Source organism: Jaculus jaculus, chromosome 3 (assembly GCF_020740685.1).
Source record: "Jaculus jaculus isolate mJacJac1 chromosome 3, mJacJac1.mat.Y.cur, whole genome shotgun sequence".
In the NCBI taxonomy this organism is placed as follows: domain Eukaryota; kingdom Metazoa; phylum Chordata; class Mammalia; order Rodentia; family Dipodidae; genus Jaculus; species Jaculus jaculus.
This window is the reverse complement of record NC_059104.1, coordinates 142,213,301-142,240,226: the sequence shown is the minus strand read 5'-3', so window position 1 is coordinate 142,240,226 and position 26,926 is coordinate 142,213,301. Positions and strand designations below refer to the sequence as shown.

At 40.0% G+C, this 26,926-nt stretch overlaps 1 protein-coding gene across 4 annotated transcripts in view; it reads left to right on the top strand.

Moving 5' to 3' along the window:
• The window catches only part of Chd2 (chromodomain helicase DNA binding protein 2), a 144,620-nt gene that overhangs the window by 102,673 nt on the left and 15,021 nt on the right, over window positions 1-26,926 (top strand). For 3 of the 4 annotated variants that reach the window (XM_004658164.2, XM_045144942.1, XM_045144940.1), the window contains 11 exons: window positions 1,257-1,427; window positions 2,564-2,739; window positions 6,167-6,208; window positions 6,502-6,641; window positions 14,331-14,469; window positions 14,614-14,764; window positions 15,852-15,974; window positions 18,606-18,734; window positions 19,718-19,858; window positions 21,655-21,789; window positions 24,430-24,608. In XM_004658164.2, the coding sequence (XP_004658221.1) occupies window positions 1,257-1,427; window positions 2,564-2,739; window positions 6,167-6,208; window positions 6,502-6,641; window positions 14,331-14,469; window positions 14,614-14,764; window positions 15,852-15,974; window positions 18,606-18,734; window positions 19,718-19,858; window positions 21,655-21,789; window positions 24,430-24,608 (1,526 nt within the window). The remainder of the gene's footprint in view (window positions 1-1,256; window positions 1,428-2,563; window positions 2,740-6,166; window positions 6,209-6,501; window positions 6,642-14,330; window positions 14,470-14,613; window positions 14,765-15,851; window positions 15,975-18,605; window positions 18,735-19,717; window positions 19,859-21,654; window positions 21,790-24,429; window positions 24,609-26,926) is intronic. The other variant, XM_045144941.1, reaches the window with a different exon arrangement.

Here is a 26,926-nt window from a genome sequence, read left to right as displayed (position 1 = left end):
AGTAGTGTTTGTTAAGGTGAAATTGAATTAGATTAGGATTAGACATAGAGTCTGGACACCTCATAATTGGGATGTGGCACCATCAAGTATGGCATATTACTAAAAAGTTCAGGAAATATAATTGTAGAGTTAGAAAGTGTGCTAAGCAAGGTGAGAACCAGAGAATAGGAAGATATTGAAGCTTCTAAGAAAAGAAAATTTGATGGCTCATCGTCTCAGCAGAGACTGGAAAGGATATAATCAAAAGACAGATTGAGCCGGGTATGGTTGGGCATGCCTTTAATTCCAGCACTCGGGAGGCAGAGGCAGGAGGATCGCCCAGAGTTCGAGGCCACCCTGAGACTACATACAGAATTCCAGGTCAGCCTGAGCCAGAGTGAGACCCTACCTCGAAAAACCAAAAAAAAAAAAAAAAAAAGATTGAAGATTTGGCCTTGGCAAGAAAAAGCAAGGGCTGGGAGATAGCGCAGCAGTAAAAGGAGCTTGCTTGTAATACCTGCTGTTCTGGGTTCAGTTCCTTAGTACCCATGTAAATCCTGACAAAAGAAAGTGGTGTAAAGCCGGGCATGGTGGTGCATGCCTTTAATCCCAGCACTAGGGAGGCAGAAGTAGGAGAACCGTTGTGACTTTGAGGCCACCCTGAGACTACACAGTGAATTCCACGTCAGCCTGGACTAGAGTGAGACCCTGCCTGATGTACCAATCAGTCCCTATGGTCAGGACAGACCTCAGAATATACCTTCCCATCCTCTCTTGTCTTTTTCTCTCTCTCAAATAAGTATGAAATTTTTTTAAAAAAGACATACAAGTTTATTATATCTAAATCTAGTTAGTATAAAGAAAAATGAAGTACTTATATTTTTAACAGTTTCCATAAAGACTTGCAAAACAGTTTATATCTTTGTGTATCTGTTTGTCTATGCTTTAGTAAAATTTCTTTTTTAAAATTTCTTTGAGGTAGGGTCTTGCTTGAGATCAGGCTGACTTGGAATTCAGTATGTAGTCTCAGGGTGGCCTTGAGCTCATGGTGGTCCACCTACCTTTGCTTCCCAAGTGCTGGGATTAAAGTCATACATCATCATACCTGGCCTCTTTAGTAAAATTTCTGATGAATTGATGGTTTTGAAAATTGGCTTTTTGATTGTATAATATCACAACAGTTTCTTGCGGTGTCCTAGATGAAAATCTGGTCAATTGTTTGCTTTAGAAATGTTTGGAAGTTGAGAAATGTCAGTGAGTTGTCCATTTGTTTTCAGGTTGCCAACTTTGCAACGATGGAAGATGAAGAGGAGCTAGAAGAGCGTCCTCACAAGGATTGGGATGAAATTATTCCAGAAGAGCAAAGGAAGAAAGTAGAGGAGGAGGAGAGGCAAAAGGAGCTAGAAGAAATTTATATGCTGCCTCGAATTCGTAGTTCCACTAAAAAGGTAATCAAGTGAGATGTGAGAGTACCTCTAATGCCATATAGACATGTCCGTGCAGGTCATTTAGGGGAGAGATTATGCATTGTTGATTTGGCAGAGCATGTGGAGCAGTGTAAAATGGAAAATAACCTAAGCACACTTGTGAGTCATTTGACTCGGTCTTTGCATGTTAGCTTTTTGTGACATAAGTCGAAGGGATCTGAGTTTGACAGAATTTCCCATTTTGCTTTTGAGATTAGACCTGATAATCTTAACAGTTTAGTTCTTAACTGCTGTTGGCATTGCCTTCAAGTTCCAGAGAACCAAATCTCTTTTTGTCTTTGAATCTTCACAATACTTGGTATACACAACAGAAGATTCTGTCGCAGACTTGCATTGTTTACAAAAGAGCTTCACAGTCACATTTCATTTGACTTTTGCAATAGCATTGAAATATGGACAACATGTTTTATTAACTGTTTTCTTGTATATTATCAGTTTGTTATCATTATGATAGGCCTGTATTGGCAGTACTAGCTACCAGTTATTATGTGTCACTTGTATGCTAGTCATAATTAGGTATATTTTCCCTTACTGATTCACTTAATTCTTGTTAAAACCAATGCTAATAAAATATTAATATATGTACTAATATAAATAAAAACTATTTGTTATGCTATTATTTATCTCCATTTTACAAAGGAGAAAAGAAAAGGCAGAGAAGTTGCTTGGCCAAGAAAGTAGTATGAGCCTATTTTATACTAGATACCACATAGATTAGATGGTGTGTTTAATCTGAGTTAGTACTAGGGAGGCTCAGGTAGGTGGATCACCATGAGTCAGAGGCCAGCTTGGGCTAGAGAGTGAATTGCAGATCAAACTGGGTCTTCTGAAGTGGAGTGAGACCCTGCTTCAAAAAAAATTAAAAAGGAAAAAAAAGCACAAATATTTTAATTCAATTCACATATATTACAAGTTCCCTGGAAGGTTGACAGTTTTTCTCTCATTTCCTGACAGCTGCCTCCTTATTTGTTTAAGTGAATTAACTCTGCTGTGATGGGAAGTCTTGGTTATTAATGAATGAAAATGGCCGGTCTTAGTTCTTTCATCTCTTGTATTTGACACTTGCTAAGGTGTGACTTGGCCTTACTCTTTTTTAGGCTCAAACAAATGACAGTGATTCTGACACTGAGTCTAAGAGACAGGCGCAGAGGTCTTCTGCGTCTGAGAGTGAAACAGGTGACTCCGATGACGACAAGAAGCCCAGACGCCGAGGGCGTCCCCGCAGTGTGCGCAAAGACCTTGTGGAGGGCTTTACTGACGCAGAGATTCGGAGGTGGGCGCAAGTTCTGCTTTGTCTGAGCTTGTTTGAAGGACATGGTACAAGCCTTGTCACATTGGACTTTGGACAATTATGACTGGGTGGGCAGAAGTTGATAATGTGCAGAACAGCAGAGGAGCAAAGTGTTTTTTTTTTTTTTTTAAATTAGAACGAGTGAGAGGGAGGTAGGTAGAGAGAGGAAATGGGCCGCTAGGGCCTCTAGCTACTGTAACATGTTAATATAACAGTCAAATGAAAATAAAACACAATCAATAGCTATTTGCCATAGCTCATCCCTCCTCTGTCATTTATGCTGATGTCAAACGGATTATCTCTACACATTGTAAGCCTACCAACACAATTTTACAACTTTGCTTCATGTAGTTATCTTATGAAATTTATAGTTTAAACATAAAGACCTTTACTTTATAGTTAACTTTCTCAGTATCTAATAGGTGCTTATTTCTTCATGTAGATTTCAGTTACTGTTTAATGTCTTTTAATATCTGACTGAAAAATTAAGTATTTTCTTTTGGGGTAGGTCTGCTACTAATGAATTTTGTATATTTCTATTTCTGGTAATACCTTAATTTCTTACTTGCTGAATAATCTTCATTGGGATAATTTCAGTTGACCTGTTTTCAAGTTTATTTACTGTTTCTTTTGCTATTAAGGCTAGTGATTTTCTTTTTTCCATTTTAATTACTGTATTTTTCAATTATAGAAGTTCTGTTTGGCTCTTTTATATAATTTCTATTTCTTTCTTTACTTTCACAGTCCTTGGACTCAACATCAAGGTTTCATGCATGCTAGGCAGGCTTTCTACCTTCTTCAGCTCTAATTTGTGTTTTTAGTGGATAATTCTTTATAAATCCAAGTTCTGGACTTTTTCAAATATAATTTTTTTGACTGCTTTCCCTGTTTGTATAGATTATACTTTGTTTTGTGTGTGTGTCATACATATTTTTTTTTTCCTTTGGTTGAAAGCTGGACATTTTAAAATAATATGTAGCAGCTCTATGTTATGTCCCCCACTGCCATTAGTCAGGAGTTAACTGCTACTGTTTATGTGGGTAGTGATTTCCTGGCCTGGTCCTGTTCTTTGTCATGTCATTTGAAGTCTCTATTCCTTTACCTGAGTAGTTGGGACATACCCTGACAGAGATCTCAACAGCTTCCAGCCATAAATCTACCAACCTTTGTTAAAGACATTGATATGTATCTTGCTTTTACCTTTGGTTTCTGCATATGCACATCCTAAGGTCAGCCAGGATTGAGAGTTTAGGACCATGTCAGATCTTCTTTTGCATGTGTACAGACCTGCAAAATGTGTTGCCTGAGCCTCTCAGAGTGTACTGTGAGCATCTTTTCACCCAATTCTTTTCAGTTTCTCATCAGTGTCTTCTTTCCCAAGTCATATGCCCCAGGTTACTGTCTTGTTTGCATTTAATGTTTTTTGACCAATACATTGTGGAAAGAGTTGTCTACAAAGAGTCAAAGATTACATAAAGATAAGCCATCTAGTGGAGCCTGGTGCTCAGTCAGGCCAGATAGGACTGTTCTCTGGGGTGAGTGCTTTTGAAATGCTCCAGACTTGTCCTCCCTGCTCTGTGGGCTGTACCACAGGTTGGCACAGTTACTGCACTTGAAAAGGGGGTTTGTTTTCAGGGCTGTTCTGGCTGCAGGGAGGAGATGGAAATAGAGCACGTTAACAGTGACAAATAGCTTGCTGTTCTTACTGAGATTTAGCTATTTTCTTGAATAAATGCCTCATAGATGGCTCTGAGTTTTGCTAACTTCTCATTTTAATAGTTGATCTTGGCAGATTGACCCTTCCCCCTCTACTCCCAGTGTTCTTGCTGCTTTTATGGAGGAACAGATTTTTGGATGTCCTTAAATTCTGCCATTCTAAAAGGGCTTCTCCTCCTCAGTATTGTGGTTTTTCAGTGCTGGGGATTAAGTCCAGGGCCTGGTGCATGTGAGGCAAGGTAACACTGAACTATAACCCCAGCTCCACAATTATTTCTATAAACTATTCAGTGTATATTAAGGAGAAATGCAGAACTGAGGAGTAATCCATATGCTCACTTTCATATTTAACACTACACTAATTCCTTCTCCCTCTCCCAAGATAGGGTCTCACTCTAGTCCAGGCTGACCTGGAATTCACTGTGTAGTCTCAGGGTGGCCTCAAACTCATGGTGATCCTCCTACTTCTGCCATCTAAGTGCTGGGATTAAAGGTTTGTACCACCACACCCAGCTTAACACTTTACTAATGCTTGTATTCACATTCTTCTTTCAGTACTGTTTTTTAACTATTACCATCCACATCTTATTTCCTTATCTTGCCTAACTCAGTTACATAATCACATTGTCATAGTAACTTGGCATATGACATTGGTGCCTTTGATGTGTTGTGACATCTTGATTTTCATTGACAGTAACAGTGGTTAGCATGTGAGTAATAACATGGGTGGTGTAGTGCAAGGGTGAAGCTGGAGACTGTGGAATGCAGGCTGGATTTTTGGTTGGAGACAAGGATGGGCAGGAGCTAATAGTTTCCAAAATAGTTTTACCTATGAAATTCTAAATTTTATATTTATTTTACTCTGCTTAGCTTTAAAAAATATCTTACACAGTCCCAGAAATTTTATCATTGGTCAGAAAATAATGAAACATATTGCAGTTTCAAATTAAAAGTAAAGCTAGTTGCCAATTAAAATTTGAAAATGCCGTAATGGTATTTAAAACTGTGTATGGTAATTGGAAAAGTAAAAGACAAATAAGTTTTAAAAATCCAATAAATAAACAAAATTCATGGTAATAAAATACTCTTTGGTTAATAATAAAATATCAATAAGAGCTCATGTATTCTAACATGTACCACCCACACTAATATATTAATAATAGAAAAACTATAAGATGGGACTAGGAAAGAAGGGATAAACTCTCTACCATTTCCTCAATTTTCTGTAATTCTATTGCTATTTTAAAAAATCAGTTCTGCTAAATCAAAATATATGCACAAGATTCAGACACAAAAATTTTAAAAAGTAAAGCTATTGGAATGAATAGGCCAATTAATAGTGGTATTTGAGTTTAATTACAACTGAGTTGTGATGAGTATGTTATTAATTATACACTGAATCCATAATCTTGTGCCTTCTGACATGGGTATTCAAGTTGTCATAATTCTCTGTTAAATCATCAAAGCAGTATCATAATCCATTGCTTACTTTTAATGAATCTTTGGTACTCATTACTTTGAAGTTGACTGGTCTCAGAGACACTTAGCATTCATATACTTAATGATAGTTTCAAGGATTGTGCCCATTCTAATTTTGACAATTTGCATGGCTTATGTTTTGTCACAGTGTAATGTGGCTTTAATATAGCTAACATTTCTGGTTTTTAATGCTTTTTATTGATCATTATCTTAGGTTCATCAAGGCTTATAAGAAGTTTGGTCTCCCTCTTGAAAGGTAAGATCAGTAGGAGTCCGTATCCTCTTTTTCAGTTTATATTGCATAGCACATTGCTTTTTACATATTTCATTTAGTATTAATGGGGGGCATTTTCCCACTCCTGAAACAATGTTTTATAAACATTAATATATTGGGTACATGTCCCATCAGGAAGGCTGACATAGATGGTAGTGATCATTCAGAGATGTTTGCCTTTGGACTTTTGGTTCATCTTGGACTGATCTGTAAGAGAAGGCAGAGAAAATATCTTTGCAAGAGCAAGCTTATGAGCCCTGTTTGTCCTCGTTCAGGCTAGAGTGCATAGCTCGGGATGCTGAGCTGGTGGATAAGTCTGTGGCAGACCTGAAACGCCTGGGTGAACTGATTCATAACAGCTGTGTGTCAGCAATGCAGGAATATGAAGAACAGCTGAAAGAAAATGCCAGCGAAGGTAAGACAGGTTTAATTCAGGGATTCTCCAAAATCTGGTGCTCAATTTCTATTACTGAGGGCTTCTTAAAAATATACTTGAGGGCTGGAGAGATGGCTTAGCGGTTAAGCGCTTGCCTGTGAAGCCTAAGGACCCCGGTTCGAGGCTCGGTTCCCCAGGTCCCACGTTAGCCAGATGCACAAGGGGGTGTACACGTCTGGAGTTCGCGCCCATTCTCTCTCTCCCTCTATCTGTCTTTCTCTCTGTGTCTGTCGCTCTCAAATAAATAAATAATTAATTTAAAAATAATATGCTTATAGCTTACATATGCCTAATCTTTGAGTTGCCTTTCTGTGAACTTAGTATTGTAAGGTTCCACAGATTTACTCCCAACTGAAATCAATTTGCAGAGTGTATTGAGGGATGAACAAGATGCATAGCTTCTGTTAGGTTGCTATGCAACGTTTGAGTGATGTAAAGACCCAAGGGATACAGCTGAGCGACATCTGCATATTTTGGCTGCAAAGAAGGATTGTTATAGACTGCAAACACCATAATATTCATACATGGCTTCTAATATTGTGGCAGATGTAACTCATTTAGAGAATTAATTAGAATGAATAAGGTATTGGTTGAATAATGTAAAGATTTTGGTTATCTTGTAATTTTCAAGGCACTAGAATTATTGGGTTGGACATATGGTTTCTTCTCTCTTAAAAATCAGAAGTGTTTTTCAATTTTATTTATTTATATATTTATATATTAGAGAGAGAGAGAGAAGAGAGAATAGGTGTTCCAGGGCTTCCAGCCACTGCAAATGAACTCCAGACACATGGGCCCCCTTGTGCTTCTGGCTTACGTGGGTCCTGGGGAATTGAACCTAGGTCCTTTGGCTTTGCTGGCAAATGCTTTAACCACTGAGCCAGAAAAGTGTTTTTGTGTGCCCTTGGGAGAGCCCTAAAAGTAAGTAGTGTATGAGGGGCTTATAACACGAGAGCTTTAAATAAGCTACTGCTACTGTTGAGGGTACCCTCAGAAAAGCAATGTCTGCATTGTGGTTAGCTGAACATCTGTTTCACTCTTCACTCCCCCATTCTTCTCTTACAAGGTAACACCACCCTTTGGCAGTTCTCTGGAGCTGAAGTGGAGTGTTCAGGATTAGGAGGCAGCTAATTACCTGGAATTCTAGTCCTGCCTTTTCTTAGTTATAACATTATAGGCAAGTTACATGCCCTCGTTGCTCTCATTTCATAGTGTAGTAGTAGCAGTGAGAGGGTTTTTTTTAATTGTTGCTGTGCTTGTCTGGTTTCTGGTATGCAGGGATTATTAGGTAAAGATGAGCATTTATGGCTTGGATTATCATTAGATAAAGATGAGCATTCATACTTTGGATTTTTGTTTTTAAGAATATCTTGGAAACATAATAGGATTTAAAAGTTATTTTAAATTTATTTATTTATGTATTTATTTTTATTAGAAAGAGAGACACAGAGTGAGAGAATGGGTACATCAGGGCCTCTAGCCACTGCAACCAAATTCCAGATGCATGTGCCACCTTGTGCATCTGGCTTACATGGGACCTGGAAAATCAAACCTGGGTCCTAAGGCTTCACAGGCAAGTGTCTTAGCTGCTAAACTATCTCTCCAGTCCTCTAAAAGGTATTTTAGATATAGTAAAACTTTAAAAAATATTTATGACTATTTTATAATTGTATTTGTATTTTTGTCATATTTGCTCTCACTATCCTCTCTTATTCCCCTCTCATTCTCACTGAGCTTTTCCTTCTGAACTAGTTAAAACCTCTGTAAAATGTGTGTGTAAAAGAAACCTAAAAAGCTTGAGTGATTTGGACAGGCATCCAAATACTTGTTTGTATAGCATCTAGAATATACCCAGGAGTAACTTTAATTTTATATTTTTCTCTGTAATTGCCTCAAATAAATAGTATACATATGTATAAAATGTTTCTCTATTAATTCTTGTCTTTCTTGCAAAATTTAAAAGAGAATAGATAATGCTTTTTTCTTTGTAAACACAGATCAAAGGTAGTGCACCATGCATACTTCTCTATTCTCTTTGCTCATTCCTAGAATGTTATGGAGATTTTTCTTGTTGTTAACAGTTATGTTTCTGTTTTCCTTTGGCATGTTCACATTTTGGAAGTGGCTTATTGCTTTCTCTTGGCATTGTATGACTTTCCCCCCTAAACCTGCATTTCATGTGGACGGTATTTAGTATATTTCGAGTCCAGGCAAACATTTCTATTGTAAAGATGATTGTAAGATGATTGATAGATACCACTGTTGAAAATGTTATCATAGCAGTGTGTATTTCTTTTTCCTACATTACATACATATATTCCCAAGTAGCAATCCCACTCTTGTGTGTGTGTGTGTGTGTGTCTGTCTGTCTGTCTGTCTTGTGAGTGTATGTGCCGATGGGCATGCTTCTGTGCACATGTGTGCAGAGGCCACAGAATATATGTTTCCTCCATGTGCTTCCTTGAGATGGGATCTCTAGTTGGACTGAGCTCTTGTTTTCAGTCAGACTGGATGACTAGTAAGCTCCAATGATTCTCTGGTCTTTGTTGCCCACAGAACTGGGGTTACAGGCATGTGTGACCATGCCCAGCTTTTTATGTGGGTGCTAAAAATCAAACTCAGGGTGAATCAGGCCCTCAGGCTTGATGGGCAAGTACTCTCACCTGCTGAACCATCTCTCTAGCCCTGTTGTTAACAGCCCTGTTGTCAGCAAAGCTTCCAAATGCAAACTTCGGTTTGTTTGCATAGTTTGTCTTTAAATTGCATCCAGCTTACAATGTTCAGTTAGATCCTACATTTTAAAATGATTTGAAGTTGTTCTTCTCTGTGCATCGTTATGCCACCAACTGGATTCAGGCTTTCTTCTTTTCCTTTACTTTCCTTTTTAGGGATTTCCTTTCTCATTTTGATTTGTGAGAGTAGGTCTTCGTATGGCTGGTCTGGCATTCACTTTGGAGCCCAAGCTGGCAGTCCTCTTGTCTTGTCCTCTTGAGTGCTAAGATTACAGTGCTACCATGCTTGACTTAATTTTATTTTATTTACATTTGCACATGTATGTATGTGTGACATGGGTATGCATATTTGTATGTGTGTGCACTGGTTTGTATGCACAAATGTGCATTTGCCTGTGGAGGCCATATATCAATATTGGGTGTTTTCCTCAGTCATCCTGTCTGTCCTTTCCTCCTTCTCTCTCTCCTTCCCTCCTCTCTATCCCTTCTTTCCTTTCAAGACAGGGTCTCTTACAGAACCTAGAGCTTGCCAGTCACACTAGACTGGATAGTTAGCACGACCTAGGAATCTGCTTAACTCTGCCTCCCTGGGGCTGGAATTAAGAGTGCATGCCACTAGGCTTGGCATTTTGCTAGTCCTGGGGGTTGAAACTTGGGTCCTGTGCTTACATGTCAGGCACTTTACCCATTGGACCATCTCCCCGGCTCTTAACCTTATTATTATTATTTTCTTTTAATTTTTTTTTTTGTTGTTGTTCTTTTCAAGATAAGGTCTCACTCTAGCTCAGGCTGACCTGGAATTCACTATGGAGTCTCAGGGTGGCCTTGAACTCGCTGCCATCCTCCTACCTCTGCCTCCCAGTGCTGGGATTAAAGGTGTGTGCCACCACACCCAGCTTTATTTTTTAATCATATAAAATATTTACATGGAAGCCAGACATGGTGGGTGTCTTTAATCTCAGCACTTAAGAGGCTGAAGTAGGTGTGTCATGATTTCGAGGAAAGCCTAGGATACAGAGTGAGTTCCAGGTCAGCCTGAGCTAGAGTGAGACCCTGCTTCAAAAAAAAAAAAAAAAAAAATTAGCAAGGGGGGAGGGAGGGAATTACCATGGGATATTTTTTTAATAATCATGGAAAATGCTAGTAAAAATTAAAAAAATAAATTAAAAAAAAACAAAAAGTAAATAAGTTGCAAAAATAAAAAATATAGCAAGGCTTGGTGGCATGTGCCTTTAATCCCAGCAGAAGCAGATTTAGGAGGATCAGTGTGGCTTCTAGGCCAACTCTAAGACTACATAGTGATTTCTAGGCCATCCAGGGCTATAGTGCAACCCTACCTCATTAGAACAAAAATCAAACAAAAAAGCAAAGCTAAGAGTTGGAGAGATGGCTCAATGGTTAAGGCACTTTCCCTGCATTGCCTAACAACCCAATGAAAGCCACATAAAACTAGATGCACAAGATGGCGCATGCATCTGCAATTTGTTTGCAGTGGCTAGAGGTCCTCGGGTATCCATTCATTCTCTCTCTTTTCTTGCAAATAAGTAAAATAAAATATAAAAAACAAAAAGTTTCACTACTAAAGAAGAAGCAAATAAGATAAAAAGTTGTCTGGAAGTGCTCTAGAGTCACACTATAAAATAATTTGCACACAGAGACTCTTGCTTTCAATCCTTATTTTCCATCTATGTTCTCTCCCCGCTCCCATTTTAGGTCACTATTTTTTTTTTCCCCCAAGGTAGGGTCTTTCTCTAGCTCAGGCTGACCTGGAATTCACTATGTAATCTCAGGGTGGCCTTGACTTCATGGTGATCCTCCTACCTCTGCCTCCTGAGTGCTTGGGTTAAAGGCATATACCACCATGCCCGGCATAGGTCACTATTCTTAATAATTTTGAATTTATTATTCTATTGTTTATTTTTTATGTGCACACATAGGTGTTCATGTGTATGAGTTACGGGTTCTCATGCCACAGCTTGTGTATGGATATTAAGGGCCTCACACCTTATTTGAGTCAGGGTCTCTCATTCTTGTTCACTGTTGAATTTGCCAGGCTAACTGGCCTGCAGTCTTCCAGAAAATTCTCCTGTCTCTGCCTCCTACCTGGCTTTCTGTATGCAGGGATTATGGAAGACCCTCATAGCTTCCATACTTTATGTGGGACCTGGGATTCTGAAATCAGGTACTGAGGCTGAAGCTGCAAATGCTTTTACTACTGAGACACATCCCCAGCCCCTCAGTTAGTTTGGTTTTTTGAGGTAGGGTCTCACTCTGGTCCAGGATGACCTGGAATTAACTATGTAGTCTCAGGGTGGCCTCAAGCACAGCGATCCTCCTATCTCTGCCTCCCAAGTGCTGGGGTTAAAGGTGTGCGCCACCACGCCCAGCTGGTTTGTTAGTTTTTAATATTTTTTTTAATCTATTTATTTATTTGAGAGTGACAGAGAGAGAGAATGGGCGTGCTAGGTCCTCCAGCCACTGCAAATGAACTCCAGATGTGTGCGCCCCCTTGTGCATCTGGCTAGTGTGGGTCCTGGGGAATCGAGCCTCAAACTGGGGTCCTTAGGCTTCACAGGCAAGTGCTTAACCACTAAGCCATCTCTCCAGCCCAAGTTTTTAATATTTTTTGTGGGATTCCCCCCCCCCCAAGATAGTATCTTGCTCCAGCTGGTTTTTTTTCTTTTTTTCGCTAGAGTCTCAGGGTAGCCCAGGCTAAGCTGGAACTCACTCTGTATTTCTAGGCTGGCCTTGAACTCAAAGAAATTCTCTTATCTCTGCCTCCTGAGTGCTGGGATTAAAGGTGTGTGCCATGCCCCGCCTTGTTGTGGCATCTTCCTAATATAATTTGTTTTAGTTCATTTTCCCCTACCTGCCCAGTACCCTTTCTACCACTCTGTAACCTCCCTGCCTTCTGTTTACATGTCACATGTGCCCTTTTCCCTTCTCCCACCTTCTTTCTTGTCATCTCTCTTCTTGTCTGCTTTTGGTTACCATTCTGGCTTTTTAGATTTTACCATTCTGCCTCCTGTATTCATATAGATATTTCAAGCTAGTACCTGCTTATATATGAATGAGAACATGTGGTTTTGGGCTTTCAGAGTTTGAATCACCTCTCTAAATATAATTCTCTCCAGATCTGGCCCTTTTCCTATAGATTTTGTAATTTTTTTTTTTTTACTGCTGAATAAAATTGTATTATGTGTACATGTACTACATTTTTATTATTCATTCATTTGTTGATGGACAAGTAGGCTGGTTCCATTTCCTAGCTATTGTGAACACAGCAGAAATAAACATATGGGGCTGGAGGTGCTTGCCTACAAAGCCAAAGGACCCAGGTTTTATTTCCCCAGGACCCATGTAAACCATATGCACAAGGAGACACAGACATCTAGAGTTCCTTTGCAGTGGGTAAAGGTCCTGGCAAGCCCATTCTATCTCCCTTTTACTCTCTCTCTCTCAAATAAATAAATATAAATAAAACTTTAAAAAAAAAGAATGAAATAAACATATGGGGCTGGAGAGATGGATGGCTCAGCGGTTAAGGCACTTGCCTGCCAAGCCTTAGAACCAGAGTTTGTTTCTCCAGTGCCCAAGTAAAGCCAGACGCAAGAGGTGGTGCATGTGTCTGGAGTTCATTTGCAGTGGGTAGACAATAACCCATGGTAATTCCCTCCCTTCCCCCACCTTCCCCTTTGAGACTCCACCCTCCATCATGCCCCTACCCCCTCTCAATAAGTCTCTTTTATTTTGATGTCATGATCTTTTCTTCCTATTATGATAGTCATGTGTAGTGTCATGCACTGTGAGGTTATGGATATCCAGGCCATTTTGTGTCTGGAAGAGCACGTTATAGGAAGTTCTATCCTTGCTTTGGCTGTTAAATTCTTTCTGCCACTTCTTCTGCAATGGACCCTGAGCCTTAGATGATGTGATTGAGATATTTCAGTGCTGAGCACTCCTCTGTCTCTTCTTCCCAACACCATGATGTGTTCTGAGTCATCCGAAGGTCAATGCCATCTGAAAAGAGAAGCTTCTCTAACCAAAAGTGAGAATAGCATTAATATATAGGTATGAACATTAAAAGAAGTGCTTACTGGGCAGTTTGATGAGTATAGTATATACATTTAGCCAGATACCAACAGACGTTACACCCCTAGGGCTCATGACTACCCGTGTTGTAGGTTTTCAGTATCAGGGATGTATTCCCTCCCATGGAGTGGGCCTCCAGTCCAATTAGAGAGTCGTTGGTTTTCCCCATAAAGACATGCCACTATTGCACCTGTTAGCTCATTTGGCCTAGCTGGCTACATTTAAGGCTTGCAGTGTCCACTGGTGAGTATCTCCACTATTGATTTCTCTATTTCCCATTGAACTGCATGCAGCATAGCTTTTTCCAGCTTTCTGTCAGCTGGTCTACATGGAGGAGGTTTTCAGCTCAGCTCCTGCAGGATTTCTCTGTGACCTTGCAGTTCAAGTATGTGGAGTCTTACCATCTATTCCTGGTGGGAAATCAAGAGCCTCAGCAATGGCCTGTAATGTTTTGGGGGCGTCAGTGACCTCCCTGGCCAACACCTCACTGGCAGGTATCCCGTCCCTGGCTCTGAAAATTTTCTAGTAACAGTCTATGGCTTCTGAGTGTTCCATTGTCCTAAAAAGTAGATTTCCATATGACTTATTCATATCCTGTTAGATTTTGATTTTAGCCCTCCCTCAACCTTTCCTTTACTCACTCTCTTCCCCTGGCCTCACTTAGGCCTTTTCATCCCATTAATCGGTTCTTCTACTTACATATATAAAACACCATCCTGTTAATGTAACTTTAACCTAATTATAAGCTGGAGATTTTAGAGACTAAATTCAGGGTTTGGTGATGAGTGATTTGTAAAGCTTCAATAGACTTTCATTTAAGTAATGTGAAGTTTGTATCATTGAGGGAAAGGACCAGGGAAAAGAAGAGGCCCCACAATCAAGATCTCTGGAGTTCAGGTTAATGTGAAGTCCATTATCCAACATGAGGAGGAGTTTGAGATGCTGCATAAATCTATCCCTGTGGACCCTGAAGAGAAAAAAAAGTGAGCATATTTTACATATGTATCAATGGGTGCATGGGTAGTTGAAAGTAGAGTTGTGGCTAGAGTTGTGTGTGGTTTTATTGTCTGTTCTTTAACCTATCAGAAAGGCCACTTCTGAGTCCTTTTGGTTTTAAACTCTTTTAGCTACTGCTTAACCTGTCGGGTCAAAGCTGCACATTTTGATGTAGAATGGGGCGTGGAGGATGATTCTCGCCTGCTGTTAGGAATTTATGAACATGGCTATGGAAACTGGGAGCTAATTAAAACAGACCCAGAACTGAAACTAACTGACAAAGTAAGTAATCTGTGATGCTAGAGATACAGTGTTGTTTTATGCTAATTACTTTTTAATAACTGTTTTCAAGTGGGGGGATTGAATTAGATATTAATGTAGCAGTAAATTCCCAGGATTTCTTTATCCTTGGAAATGTTGCCATCTTTAATGGACTGTGGCATTATTTTATAGATAATAATAAAGGGAAAGATAATAGCCAGGTGAAACTATGGGGAAATTATAGGAGAAATCTTAAAATTCTGATATTTATTATAGGTAAATTCTCATTACAGCAAATACCAGGGTAAGCTTATTAATAATAAACTGGGCCTTAGTTGTTGCCCCATTGTTTAAGAGTATATTGGAAACAACCATATTTCAATTCTGCACGCAGAGAATGAGTATCACCTTGGTATTTTTTGTACTGAAATTGAACTTGCACTAGGGTTCTTTCACAGAATTGAGCCTCCTACCCTATCTGTTACAAGGAAAAAGACCATGGTTAGAGCTGTAAGCAAGGAAAGCTGACTGGATTCATTCCATATTATGGTCCTAGCAGGGCTTTTCCTGGCACATTAAATACTGCTCATCCCATCTAGGTTTTAGGAGGGTGACAGCACCCTGTGATAGCATTGAAACCAAATCCAGTCTGGCCTAAGAGGTCCAGTCATGGTAGAAGGAACACACCGTGTCCTGGCAGAGCTCAGTGCTCTCCGGCAGTGCTCTAGGAAGCATCTCAATCTGAAACGAAGCTTTAACCTAGCTCCAGGGATTCCCTGCTCCTGGAAGGAGGAAACCCACGACGGCTGGGATGCTCTAGCTGATGAAGCCACAAGCCCCTCCTACCTGAGTTGTTCTACCCTGTTAACAGCACAGGTAGGAGCCAGTGGGAGAGCTGGATTTCTCCATCCCATTTTGTAAAATGAATGGCTCATAAGGGATTTTCAGTGACTGGGAGCCATGGACATAAGATAGGATCTGAGGCTTTAATCTGTGTTTTGGGTGGTTGGGAGGGAAGTGCTGTGCTGAGTTGTTTGCTGTCTCTGTTTATCCTGACCACTAACGGGCTGTGGGTGATGGCGGTGCTTCTGTTCCTTTCCTGTTGAAGATTCTACCTGTGGAGACAGATAAGAAGCCCCAGGGGAAGCAGCTGCAGACCCGAGCGGACTACTTGCTGAAGCTGCTTAGGAAAGGCCTGGAGAAGAAGGGCACTGTGACCAGTGGGGAAGAGGTGAGTGCGCTGTGAGCTGGGGGTGCTTTGGATGTGAGGCTCCTACCTGCAGAGCTAGGGAGGAAAAGGGGTGTCCTTTCTTCTGTGCAGCATCTTGTAATCTCAAGGTCAGTTTTGAAACTCCATATGACAGTTCAGCTGGTAATAACAGAAATGTTCACTTAATATTGAACTCTGTCTTGGCCACATACTAACAAACCATTCTCCTCAAACATTGCATCAAAATAATCCTGATGTCCCTGCAGAACACTAGTCATTCTGTTTCCTTGTTCTGATTCCTCAGTTTTGAACATAGTTCCAACTACTCTTTACATACCCGAAGAATTTTTTTGCTCATTGTCTTATCTAGCTGGGCTGTCTGTCCCTGTAGGAATGGCAATTGGAGTCAACACTTCAATTTAGAAACTGGATTTCAGTTATGATTACCTTACTTGCTCACTGAAAAACTCCAAGTTGCTGATGAATTCATTTCAAGTTTATTATCTCCATTTATTTCCCCAGCATGTCATTTCCATGTAGGCCTGTAATGGTGGGAAGTCACAGGAGATACTCTATGCTGCGTCCTGTGTGCGCATGCTGCTTAAGGGCTCCTCAGTGTGCCATGTGTCTAAATCACCAGAATTCACATGCTAGTGTTACGAGTACATACTATCATTTTGTTTTGTTTTTGTTTTTTTGAGGTAGGGTCTCACTCTAGCCCAGGCTGACCTTGAATTCACTATGGAGTCCTAGGGTGGCCTTGAACTCAGAGCAATCCTCCTACCTCTGCCTCCCGAGTGCTGGGATTAAAGGTGTGTGCCACCACGCCCAGCCATACTATCATTCTGTAGGTGATTATATGAATTACACTGTGTTAGGTTCTAGAGAGACAGATAGGCTTTGTTCATACTTGTTTTAGATTAGTGTGTTTGTTTTAACCTTTCCCCTCTTATTTTTTAGTTTTTTTCGAGGTAGGGTCTTGCTTTGGCCCAGGCTGACCTGAAACTCACTCTGTAGTCCCAGGCTGGCCTCGAACTCACAGTGATCCTCCTACCTCTGCCTCCTGAGACCTGAGATTAAAGGCTTGTGCTACCATGCCCAGCTTCCCTTTTTCTTATTTTGAAAAATATTTTTATTTATATATTTGTATGTGTGTATATTTGCGTCAGAAAGAGAGAAAGAGAGGGGAAGAGTGAGCATGGGCATGCCAGGGCCTCTTGCTACTGCAAGCAAACTCCAGATGTATGCTGTTCTTTGTGTATCTGCCTTTATGTGGGTCCTGGGAAATTGAACCTGGGCCTGGCAGGCTTTGTAAGCAAGTACCTTTAACCACTGAGCCATCGTCCAGTTAGCCCTTCCTTCTTCTTCTTCTTTTTTTTTTTCTCAAAGATTTATTTTTATTTATTTATTTGTTAGAGAGAGAGAGGGGGGGGTAAAGAGAGGTAGAGAGTGGGTGAGAATGGGTGCACCAGGGCCTTTAGCCACTGCAGATGAACTCCAGACGCATACGCCACCATGTGTATCTGGCTTGCATGGGATCTGGAGAATCAAACCTGGGTCCTTAGGCTTCACATGAATATGCTTTAACTGCTAAGCCATTTCTATAGCCCCTTCCTTTTATTTTATAATACTTGTTCTAAGTGTAGTGTAAATATTATCTTTTGTTGTTATTTAAACAAACTCCCCACTAAGTCATTTTGTGCATCTGGTTTACAAGGGTTCTGGGGAATTGAGCTGGGGCTCTTTGGCTTTGCAGGCAAGCACCTCAACCACTAAGCTATCTTTCCAGACCCTTCTTTTTATTTTTAAATCAACTCTAGTTCAGGCTCTCCCAGAATTGACTCTGTAGCCAGTGAACTCAGCAATCTGTCTACCTTAGCCTTTTTTGGTTGTTTTTTTGTTTTTCGAGGTAGGGTCTCACTGTAGCTGACCTGGAATCCACTATGTAGTCTCAGGGTGGCCTTGAACTCATGGCAATCTTCCTACCTCTGCCTCCCAAGTGGGATTAAAGGCGTGTGCCATCATACCCAGCTTACTTTAGGCTTTTGATTGCTAGGATTGCAGGCGTGAGCCACCACTCCCACCAGCGCATCATCTTGAATGTTACTTTTCAATTTTACTTCTGTACATGTTTTCCCTTTTCCTAGAATTTTTGTTTTAGGATGAATTCCAAAACAATGAAATAGAATCAAGGAACATAGTCATCTTTAAAAATTATTTATTTATTTATTTGAGAGCAACAGACACAGAGAGAAAGACAGATAGAGGGAGAGAGAAAGAATGGGCACGCCAGGGCTTCCAGCCACTGCAAACGAACTCCAGACGCGTGTGCCCCCTCATGCATCTGGCTAACGTGGGTCCTGGGGAATCGAGCCTTGAACCGGGGTCCTTAGGCTTCACAGGCAAGCGCTTAACCGCTAAGCCATCTCTCCAGCCCAACATAGTCTTTTTGTAAGTGGTATAAGGAGGTATAAGGCCTGTAGGTAGTTTACTTTTATTTTGTTATCAGGCAAAATTGTTTTTACTCTAGTGTTCCCCGAAATTTTCCATTTGGAGTCTGTGGCTTCTTTTGCTTCAAAGGATCAGAACATTATTTGATCATGCTTTTAAGGGGCTTGTTTTGTAGTCTTAGCTTCTTTTTTTACTTTGTAGGCCAAATTAAAGAAGAGAAAGCCTCGAGTAAAGAAGGAGAACAAAGCTCCCAGGCTGAAGGATGAGCACGGACTTGAACTTTCTTCTCCGAGACACTCTGACAACCCATCAGAAGAGGGGGAAGTAAAGGTATGGGCTAAATGTCTTTGAGGGTTATTTTATGGTTGAGTTCTGTTTATTGTGCCTGCTCCTGTGCTTGGTTTCTACATAGGGAAGATAAAGTACAAATAGAATATATGCTTCTTTGCTGATTGTGTCAGAAGAAAACAACTGCTTGTTTACTAAGCAGCTGCAGAGACTTACAAAATGGAAGCAAATAGCACAAACCATGAAAACTTCATGATAAACAACAATTGATAATTGTTTTTGAATGAGAGAATGGTAGAGAATACTTAACCAGGGTGCTCATGACTAAACTAAATACAGAAGCCATGCAGCTCAGTTCATTGGAGGTCTAAAGATAACTCTTCTGTGGGTTGGGTTTGGCCCCAGGCTTGCCAGTTTGTAACCTCTAGTTTGAGGAAAGTATAAAATAAATTGATAATATTCTATGTATTGTTTCAGTGAGTGACAGCTTTGCAGGACTTTGTTCTATTGCTCTGAAAGTATAATACTCTGAGATTAGCTCCAAGAGGATCCCCAAGTGGGTACTGAGATTAACATAGATTTGCATGTCCATGCACGAATTTAGGTAATAGCAATATCAGTTACTGGCTGACTGTGGACAAGTAATACAGTCTCTTTGGTCCTCAGTTTTTTTCTATGAAGTAGGACTTACAATGCATATCTTATTTTGGCAGGGGCAGTTCTGGGGATCCAGTTCAGGTCTCATGCATGCTAAGCAAGTACTTTTGTGCTGAGTGACACCGCTTACTAGATAATACTTAGTTTACAGAGTTGCTTTGAGGATTGTATGGAAAGATGGAAGTGAAGAGAGTGTATATGTACAGGCCAAACTTGTCATTACTAGACAGTTCAGAATTGTACAAGTGAGTGCTTTAAGGCTCTGAGTTCAAAAGACTAAGCTTGGACCCATTGGTGAGCCACTGGTCTAGTGTTGCTTTCTCCAGAAAGTCAACCAATGTGTGATGAAAGCCCTTTTTGTTTCCTAGGATGATGGTTTAGAAAAAAGTCCAGTGAAAAAAAAACAGAAGAAGAAAGAGAACAAGGAGAACAAGGAGAAACAAATGAGTTCCAGGAAAGACAAAGAAGGGGACAAAGAAAGGAAGAAGTCAAAAGATAAGAAAGAGAAGGTATTGATGCCATCCTGTTTATGAACATACTGTAGCTTTTGGAATTCCTATTTAGATCTTGAAACACAGTGGAGTAAAGGGTCCTGGAAGTGTGTGTGTGTGTGTGTGTGTGTGTGTGTGTGTGTGTGTGTGTGTGTCTATTTCCTGTAAGGAAGGTTGAGACTGTCTGAGGGATCCTGAACTCCTTTTTGGCAAATAAAAAGAGGGTGGGGAGGGCAGGGAATGTGCATATTGGGACTTTTTTGATATAAAGGGCCTTTGATAATTTGTCATTACATAGTGGTGGGGGAAGTGTTTGGAATAACATAAGACAGGTGAGCAAATCTGGTACTACTTGAAATACCTCCTTAGGTTAATGTTAGAAGAACACACAGTATACAGATGAATTTGTGTATCTGAAGGGTTTCAGGCTTGAATATCATCAAAAATTATTGACATGGATAAAAAGCTTTGGGAGTTTTGTGAAGTTTATCCCAACTGCAGACTTGGTAGTGTTAAATGGTATGCTTCTGACACCTGAAGAGAAATACTAGTGCAGTTAATCCTTAACCATTGCTAAAACATGCAAAGACATAATTGCTGTACTTCTGCCATCCAGCGATAAGTTGGCTTATTGGCATGGGAGCTTTTTCCACATGCATGTAGACATAAATGTGGAAATACAAAGCAGGTCAGACCATTTGCTCCCCAGTTAGCAGTATATTATAAATTATTGAATTAACAAGGCTTAGTCATTTTAAATAGATGGAGCAGATTCTGTTTGGCTACAACCTATTAGAAGCTATTTAAATTTACCATATTGAAACTACTTTCTAATTTATTTATTTGAGAAAGATAGAGAATTGGCACACCACGACCTCCTGTGCTGTAAACAAATTACAGATGAATGCACCACTTTGTGCATCTGGCTTTATGTGGGTACTGGGGAATTGAACCTAGCAAGCAGGCTTTACATGCAAGAGCCATCTCCCCAGCCCCTACTTTCCAGTTTTTAACATTGCAAATAATGCTGTGACACATTCTTTTGAATTTCTGCTCCTCCAGAATGAGGTTTTCCTTTTCAAGTGTAAAAGACAAGAACAGTTGGCAGATCTTGATTATCTCCTGCTCTGATATTATACTGTTTTGATTTTTTTCCTATTTATGTCACGTGTCCAGCTGCTATATTTTGTATTTCATAAACATGTTAATGATGCTGTTGTTCTTCCTCCTGATTGTATTACTTTTCCTCCTTGTAACTAAGACACTGAAGTTAGTGTGACACTTTGTTACTCCTGCTTTTATGCTTGTATTACATGCAGTATCCATATCATGCCCTATTATATAGCCATGAGCAATGTATCCTATACATTTTGAATTTTCAAAATAGTCTTACATAAAGTGATTATATATATCTCCTGCAGCCTTTCAATCTACAGAATTTTGAGATTTGTCCATGTTGATTTATGTAGATCCCAGGCATTTGTAATAATTCAGTTTATACTGTTGCTTAGATTAATGGGTACTTGTTAATAATGTTTGCTGCATGGTCATTCCAGGAGAATTTGATCTCTTTATGGCATTTTTGTGTCTTTTCTGGCTGAGAGAATAGGAAGCCCCAATATTACACTAATAAAATTGAACTTATAGTTGGGTACCTTTAGGGACAGAAATGGGAGTAATAGAGGAATAAGCTATCAAGGGCTTGTGTAAATTCATATGGTCACATTTGCTTGCTCTAGCAATGAAGTGTTAAAAGTCCCAATTGCAAGGCCAGATTGCACAAATGATAATGATTCCTTTTAACTCTCTTAAAGGCTAAAAGTGGGGATGGCAAATCTGCAAGTAAATCAAAGCGCTCTCAGGGTCCTGTCCATATTACAGCAGGAAGTGAACCTGTCCCCATCGGAGAGGATGAAGAGGATGATCTGGACCAGGAGACTTTCAGCATTGTAAGTGTTAAAACTGAGACATGCTCGCTATGGCTCTGCTCTTCTTAGGTGCATAGGTATACCTTCATAGGTGTAAGCATTGGTATATCACTTTGGAAGCACATAGCTTATGATGCCTGAAGATGCTGTAGTTTGAACCAGTTAGGTAAGAGATCTTGTACTCCTAGCACAGTGTGAAGGGACCTCAGAGGCACTTGGAAATAGAACTGTTTACTGAGCTGACATTTATTGAATGTTTTCTATGTGCCAGCCCTTGAAGTAACTCATTACTGTTACTTGCAAAGTTTTGCATTTGAGTAGGAAAGATTGATAACTACATGGATTGTGTTAGTGTTTTTGCGTCAGGACTGTGGAGATCCTGTGAGAAGGGGATTTGACCTATTCAGATGTCAGGAGGTCTCAGGGTATTAATGTGTGAATTGGGTTCTGAAGGGAATGTGGGGCCAAGAGGGGAGGGTGAACATGCCAAGGCCAGGCAACATGTGGAACAAGTGTATGTGTTGCATTTGAGGAAGTAAGGAGGGTCTTGGCTATGTGTTAAAGTAATGGGGAACCTGCCAGACCTTACCTGCTTCCATGCTATGGTGCTAAAACATAGCTCCAGAAATGCAGTTCTTTTTCATCATAGGAGGTTGGGAAGTGATGTGGAGAGAGTGAATGGACCAGGCCTTCCTTGTTGGTATGTTCCTAGAACCCCTTTAGCCCTTGTTCGGGCTATATATGTAGATTGCAATTTACTGCAGTCCTGGATCCCTTCCCTGGCACTCTGGGTTTTCTCCTGCCCACACTTGCACAAATCATACAGTTTAATTTAACAGTTCTTTCAAGTTCTTTGAAACTTGAAAATTGTCCTGTCCAGGAGTATTGATTCAATCCTGTGATGTCTTGGCCTTTCTCAGTGTTCCTGTGTGTGTGTGTTTCTTTGTAGCTGTGCCAATTTTCTTAATTTCTTTTTCCCCTGTGAAATCTCTTAGGACAAGCGTTAGGCACCCTCCCCCCCTTTGTTTTTTTGAGCTAGGGTTTCACTCTAGGTCAGGGAGGCCTTGAATTCATGGCAGTCCTCCTACCTCTGGTCCCAAGTGCTGGGATTAAAGGTGTGTACCACCATACCCAGCTAAGCATTGTTTTTTGTATAAAGTCCATTTAGATACCAGAATGGTCTCAATGAATGAGTGAGGTCAATAATCAATAAATGAAGACTCATTTGTTTCCCCGTTTTTCCTTTGTGTATTGTTTATAAATAAATAAAATGTTCTTATGGCATTAGAATTCTGTGGATTGAATTTAGGGCTTTGCACATGCTGGGTAAGCACTTTGTCATTGAAGTCCTTTCCTGGCCCTTCTACAGTACTGTTTTTAGGATGCTTTCATGAGCTGGGCTTATGCTTGTCTCATAAGATTGAGGCAGTAGGATTGCTTGAACCCTGGAATTCAAGGCCAGCCTGGGCAACATAGCAAGATTCTTGTCTCTTAAAGATGTATAAAGTAGCTAGGCCTGGTGTTGTAGCCATGTATATTCTCAGGAGGTTGAGGCAGGAAGATCATAAACTCAAGGACTGCCTAGACAATTTAGTGAGACCCTGTCTGAAAATTAAAAGTAAAGAAGGGCTGAGGCAGTAGCTTAGAGGTAAAGAACTTGTATGGTATATGCAAGGACCAGGCTTAATCTCTAGCACTGCCAAAAAGGATATGGTTGACACATGCTTATGATCCTACCATGGAGGAGCCAGAGGCAGAATGATCACTAGTTCAAGGCTAGCCTGGGGTACATAGCAAGTTCCAGACCAGCCTGGGCTACATGGTGAGGTCCCTATTTTAAAAACCAAATAAATAAATCTAGTAATGCTTCTCTCCCCCCACCCCCACATGTGCATGTATGTGTGTATGTCCACATCATTTATTCTTGGAGTTTTCTTTTAGTGATGTGGATGCAGGGATAAAACCTAGGGCCTTGTTCTCTTGTTTATGCTAGGTAAGAACTCTACCAATGAGGTAACTCTAGAGTTGAATCTAGTTTTCTATAGTGAAGCTTAAAAAGATACTTCAAAAATTCAGAAATATACTAGGAATTGCTATAGATACCATGACACTTTGTCAGTTATAAAACAGTTAATAATTTGTGCCATTATGAGCATTATGAAGTACTGATTTGTGGCTTAGTTAATCATTTTCTTTCATGTTTATTGGATGTTCCATGTTTCCAGTAGATTGCCTGTTTATATTTGCCAAGGTTGGGTAACTTAGTTCCTTTCAAGGAATCCTTTATACATTTTTGGGTAGTTTTGTGCTTTTTTCTGGTTAAGGCTATAATACTGTTTCATGTTTGATCTTCATAGTGGCCTTATGAGGCATTACCATGGCCTTCTTGCAGATGAGGAAACAGAGCATTCAGAGGGGCTAAGTCAGGTATTAAAAAAGGTCCTAATATAACTCCAAGTATGGTGACGGCACACATACCTCAGGGTTTTCTGACTAATATTTGTACTTCTTCCATTCCACTGGTGTTACTCACTTCTTTAGTGATGATGTAGTGGGGGGTGGGCTATGTTTTCTCTCATGTTGGAATTGTTAAGGCGTGGCAAGCAGAGAGCAGTTCTTTCCTACAATGGCTTATGCATATACTCTCTTGGCCTCTTACAGTGTAAGGAGAGGATGAGGCCTGTGAAAAAGGCGCTGAAACAGCTGGACAAGCCTGACAAGGGACTCAGTGTACAAGAACAGCTGGAACATACCCGGAACTGCCTGCTTAAAATTGGGGACCGCATAGCCGAGTGCCTTAAAGCTTACTCAGACCAGGAGCACATCAAATTGTGGAGGAGGTAACCAACCTTGGCATTGAATCTGCCCAGTTTGATTTGACAGAGTATGTGGATGGATTCTGGTTTTTGTTGTCATTGTTGTTTTTTGTTTTTTTTTTAATAAAAGGTGGCATAGTCACCTAAAGAAAATCTTTTCTCAACAAAATCCATCGATTTGCAACTTACCTGTAGGCTTCAACTTCCTTTTAATAAAATAGGCCACTCTGCCATGACCAACCTTTTAAAGGGACAAGATGAAATTAGCAATATAATTTATAAGAGAAAGACAATAATAATGGATTTGGTGGCTTATTCTCTGAATAAAGACTTTTTGAACCTGAGATAGTAACAGTAGTAGAACTACTCACTCAAGTAATATTCATATATTATTATATGTGCTGGAATAATACATTGGTTCTGACCAAACACATGAAATTAAACAATGGTTAAAACCCAAGAATGGGCTGGAGAGATGGCTCTGTGGTTAAAGTGCTTGCCTGCAAAGCCTAAGGTCTGTCTCTCAAATAAATAAATGAAGTAAACCAACCCCCTCAAGAACGATTAGTTCTCTATTTTCATATCTTTAATAACTAAAGAAGTCTAAAAGTAATGTAGATGAATGCAATTAATTTAGAACTTTAGTTTGTAAAACATTAAGGCTTACATATATATTCATTTGTAAATACAATGAGTATTCCTTATCAGAGATGCTTGAGACCAGAAGTGTTTCAGATTTTGTAATATTTCTAAACATATAGAATATCTTGACTTGGCAATGATTCATTTATATCTCATATGCACCAAATAGATCTAGTCTTTAGCTATTTTTGTACAATATTTTTGATGTACTTGCAGTTTGGCTGTTTTCTATCATATGGAATGAGGTGTGGTACCTTCTACCCACATCAAATTATCACTTGAAAGTATAAGACTTTTAAAGCCAGGCATGGTGGTGCACGCCTTTAATCCTAGCACTCAGGAGGCAGAGGTAGAAGGATCACTGGGAGTTCAAGGCCAGCCTTAAGACTACATAGTCAATTCCAGGTCTGTCTGGGTGAGAGACCCTACCTTGAAAAGCCAAAAAAAAAAAAAAAAAAAAAAAAAAGTATAAGATTTTTAGATTAGAGATATTCAACCTACAAAATTATAGCAGTCAGGGCAGCTCCTTGGGAAGAAGTCTGGGATACAGCTCAGTGGTAGATTGCATACCTAGCATGTACAAGGCCCTGCCTTCAATTTGCAGTACTGGGTGGGTCAGAGATAAGAGTAATGTTAAGTTTCTTTCCATAAACCACAGTTACTTCAAACCTGTATACTTCATGATGGATATGACCATGTTTATAGTCCAGTTTCAGAGGATTGGTGTTTGGAAAATGGGTTTAGCCAGGATGGTAGCACATGCCTTTAATCCCAGAACTCGGGAGGCAGAGATAGGTGGATCACCCAAGAGTTAAAGGCTGCCCTGAGATTACATATTGAATACTCGGTCACCCTGGGTTAGAGTGAGACCCAACCTCTTAATAAAAAGGTGTTTAAGGGGTGGGGTGATCGCTCAATGGTTAGAGGTAAATACTTATAAAGCTTGCTGGCCCTAACTCAGTTCCCCAGCACCCATGTAAAGCTAGATGTAAAAAATGGCACATCCCACATTTATTTTCAGCAGCAAGAGACTCACATACACACACCCACATGTGCACGTACAAATAAGTAAAAAAAAAAAAAAAAATTAAGATGAGTTTAAGAAAACTTCTGTGATGACATTAACCATAGCATGCTTCATATCCATAAAAGAAAGATTTAGGAGAAAAATGTTTAGTTTTTATTATTTAATTTTTATGTTTTGAACTCGCTGATACTCAAGACACTAAGTTAGGTGGATCACTATGAGTTCGAGTCCAGCCTGAGCTGAAGTGAATTCTAGGTCAGCCTGGGTCAGAAAAAAACTAATCAAACAAACAAAAAGATGTAGTTTTTGAAATGACATTTCTTTCCCCTTAAAACTACATCTTCTTGCACCTAGCACTTCTGTCTTTCTTTTTTTCTTTTTTTTTAAATTATTTATTTATTTATTTGAGAGCGACAGAGACAGAGAGAAAGACAGATAGAGGGAGAGAGAGAGAATGGGCGTGCCAGGGCCTCCAGCCACTGCAAACGAACTCCAGACGCGTGCGCCCCCTTGTGCATCTGGCTAACGTGGGACCTGGGGAATCGAGCCTCGAACCAGGGTCCTTAGGCTTCACAGGCAAGCGCTTAAGCGCTAAGCCATCTCTCCAGCCCTGTCTTTCTTTTTAATCCAATCAGGAGATAGCAAAAAGTCATCCTAATGTATGGATCTATAA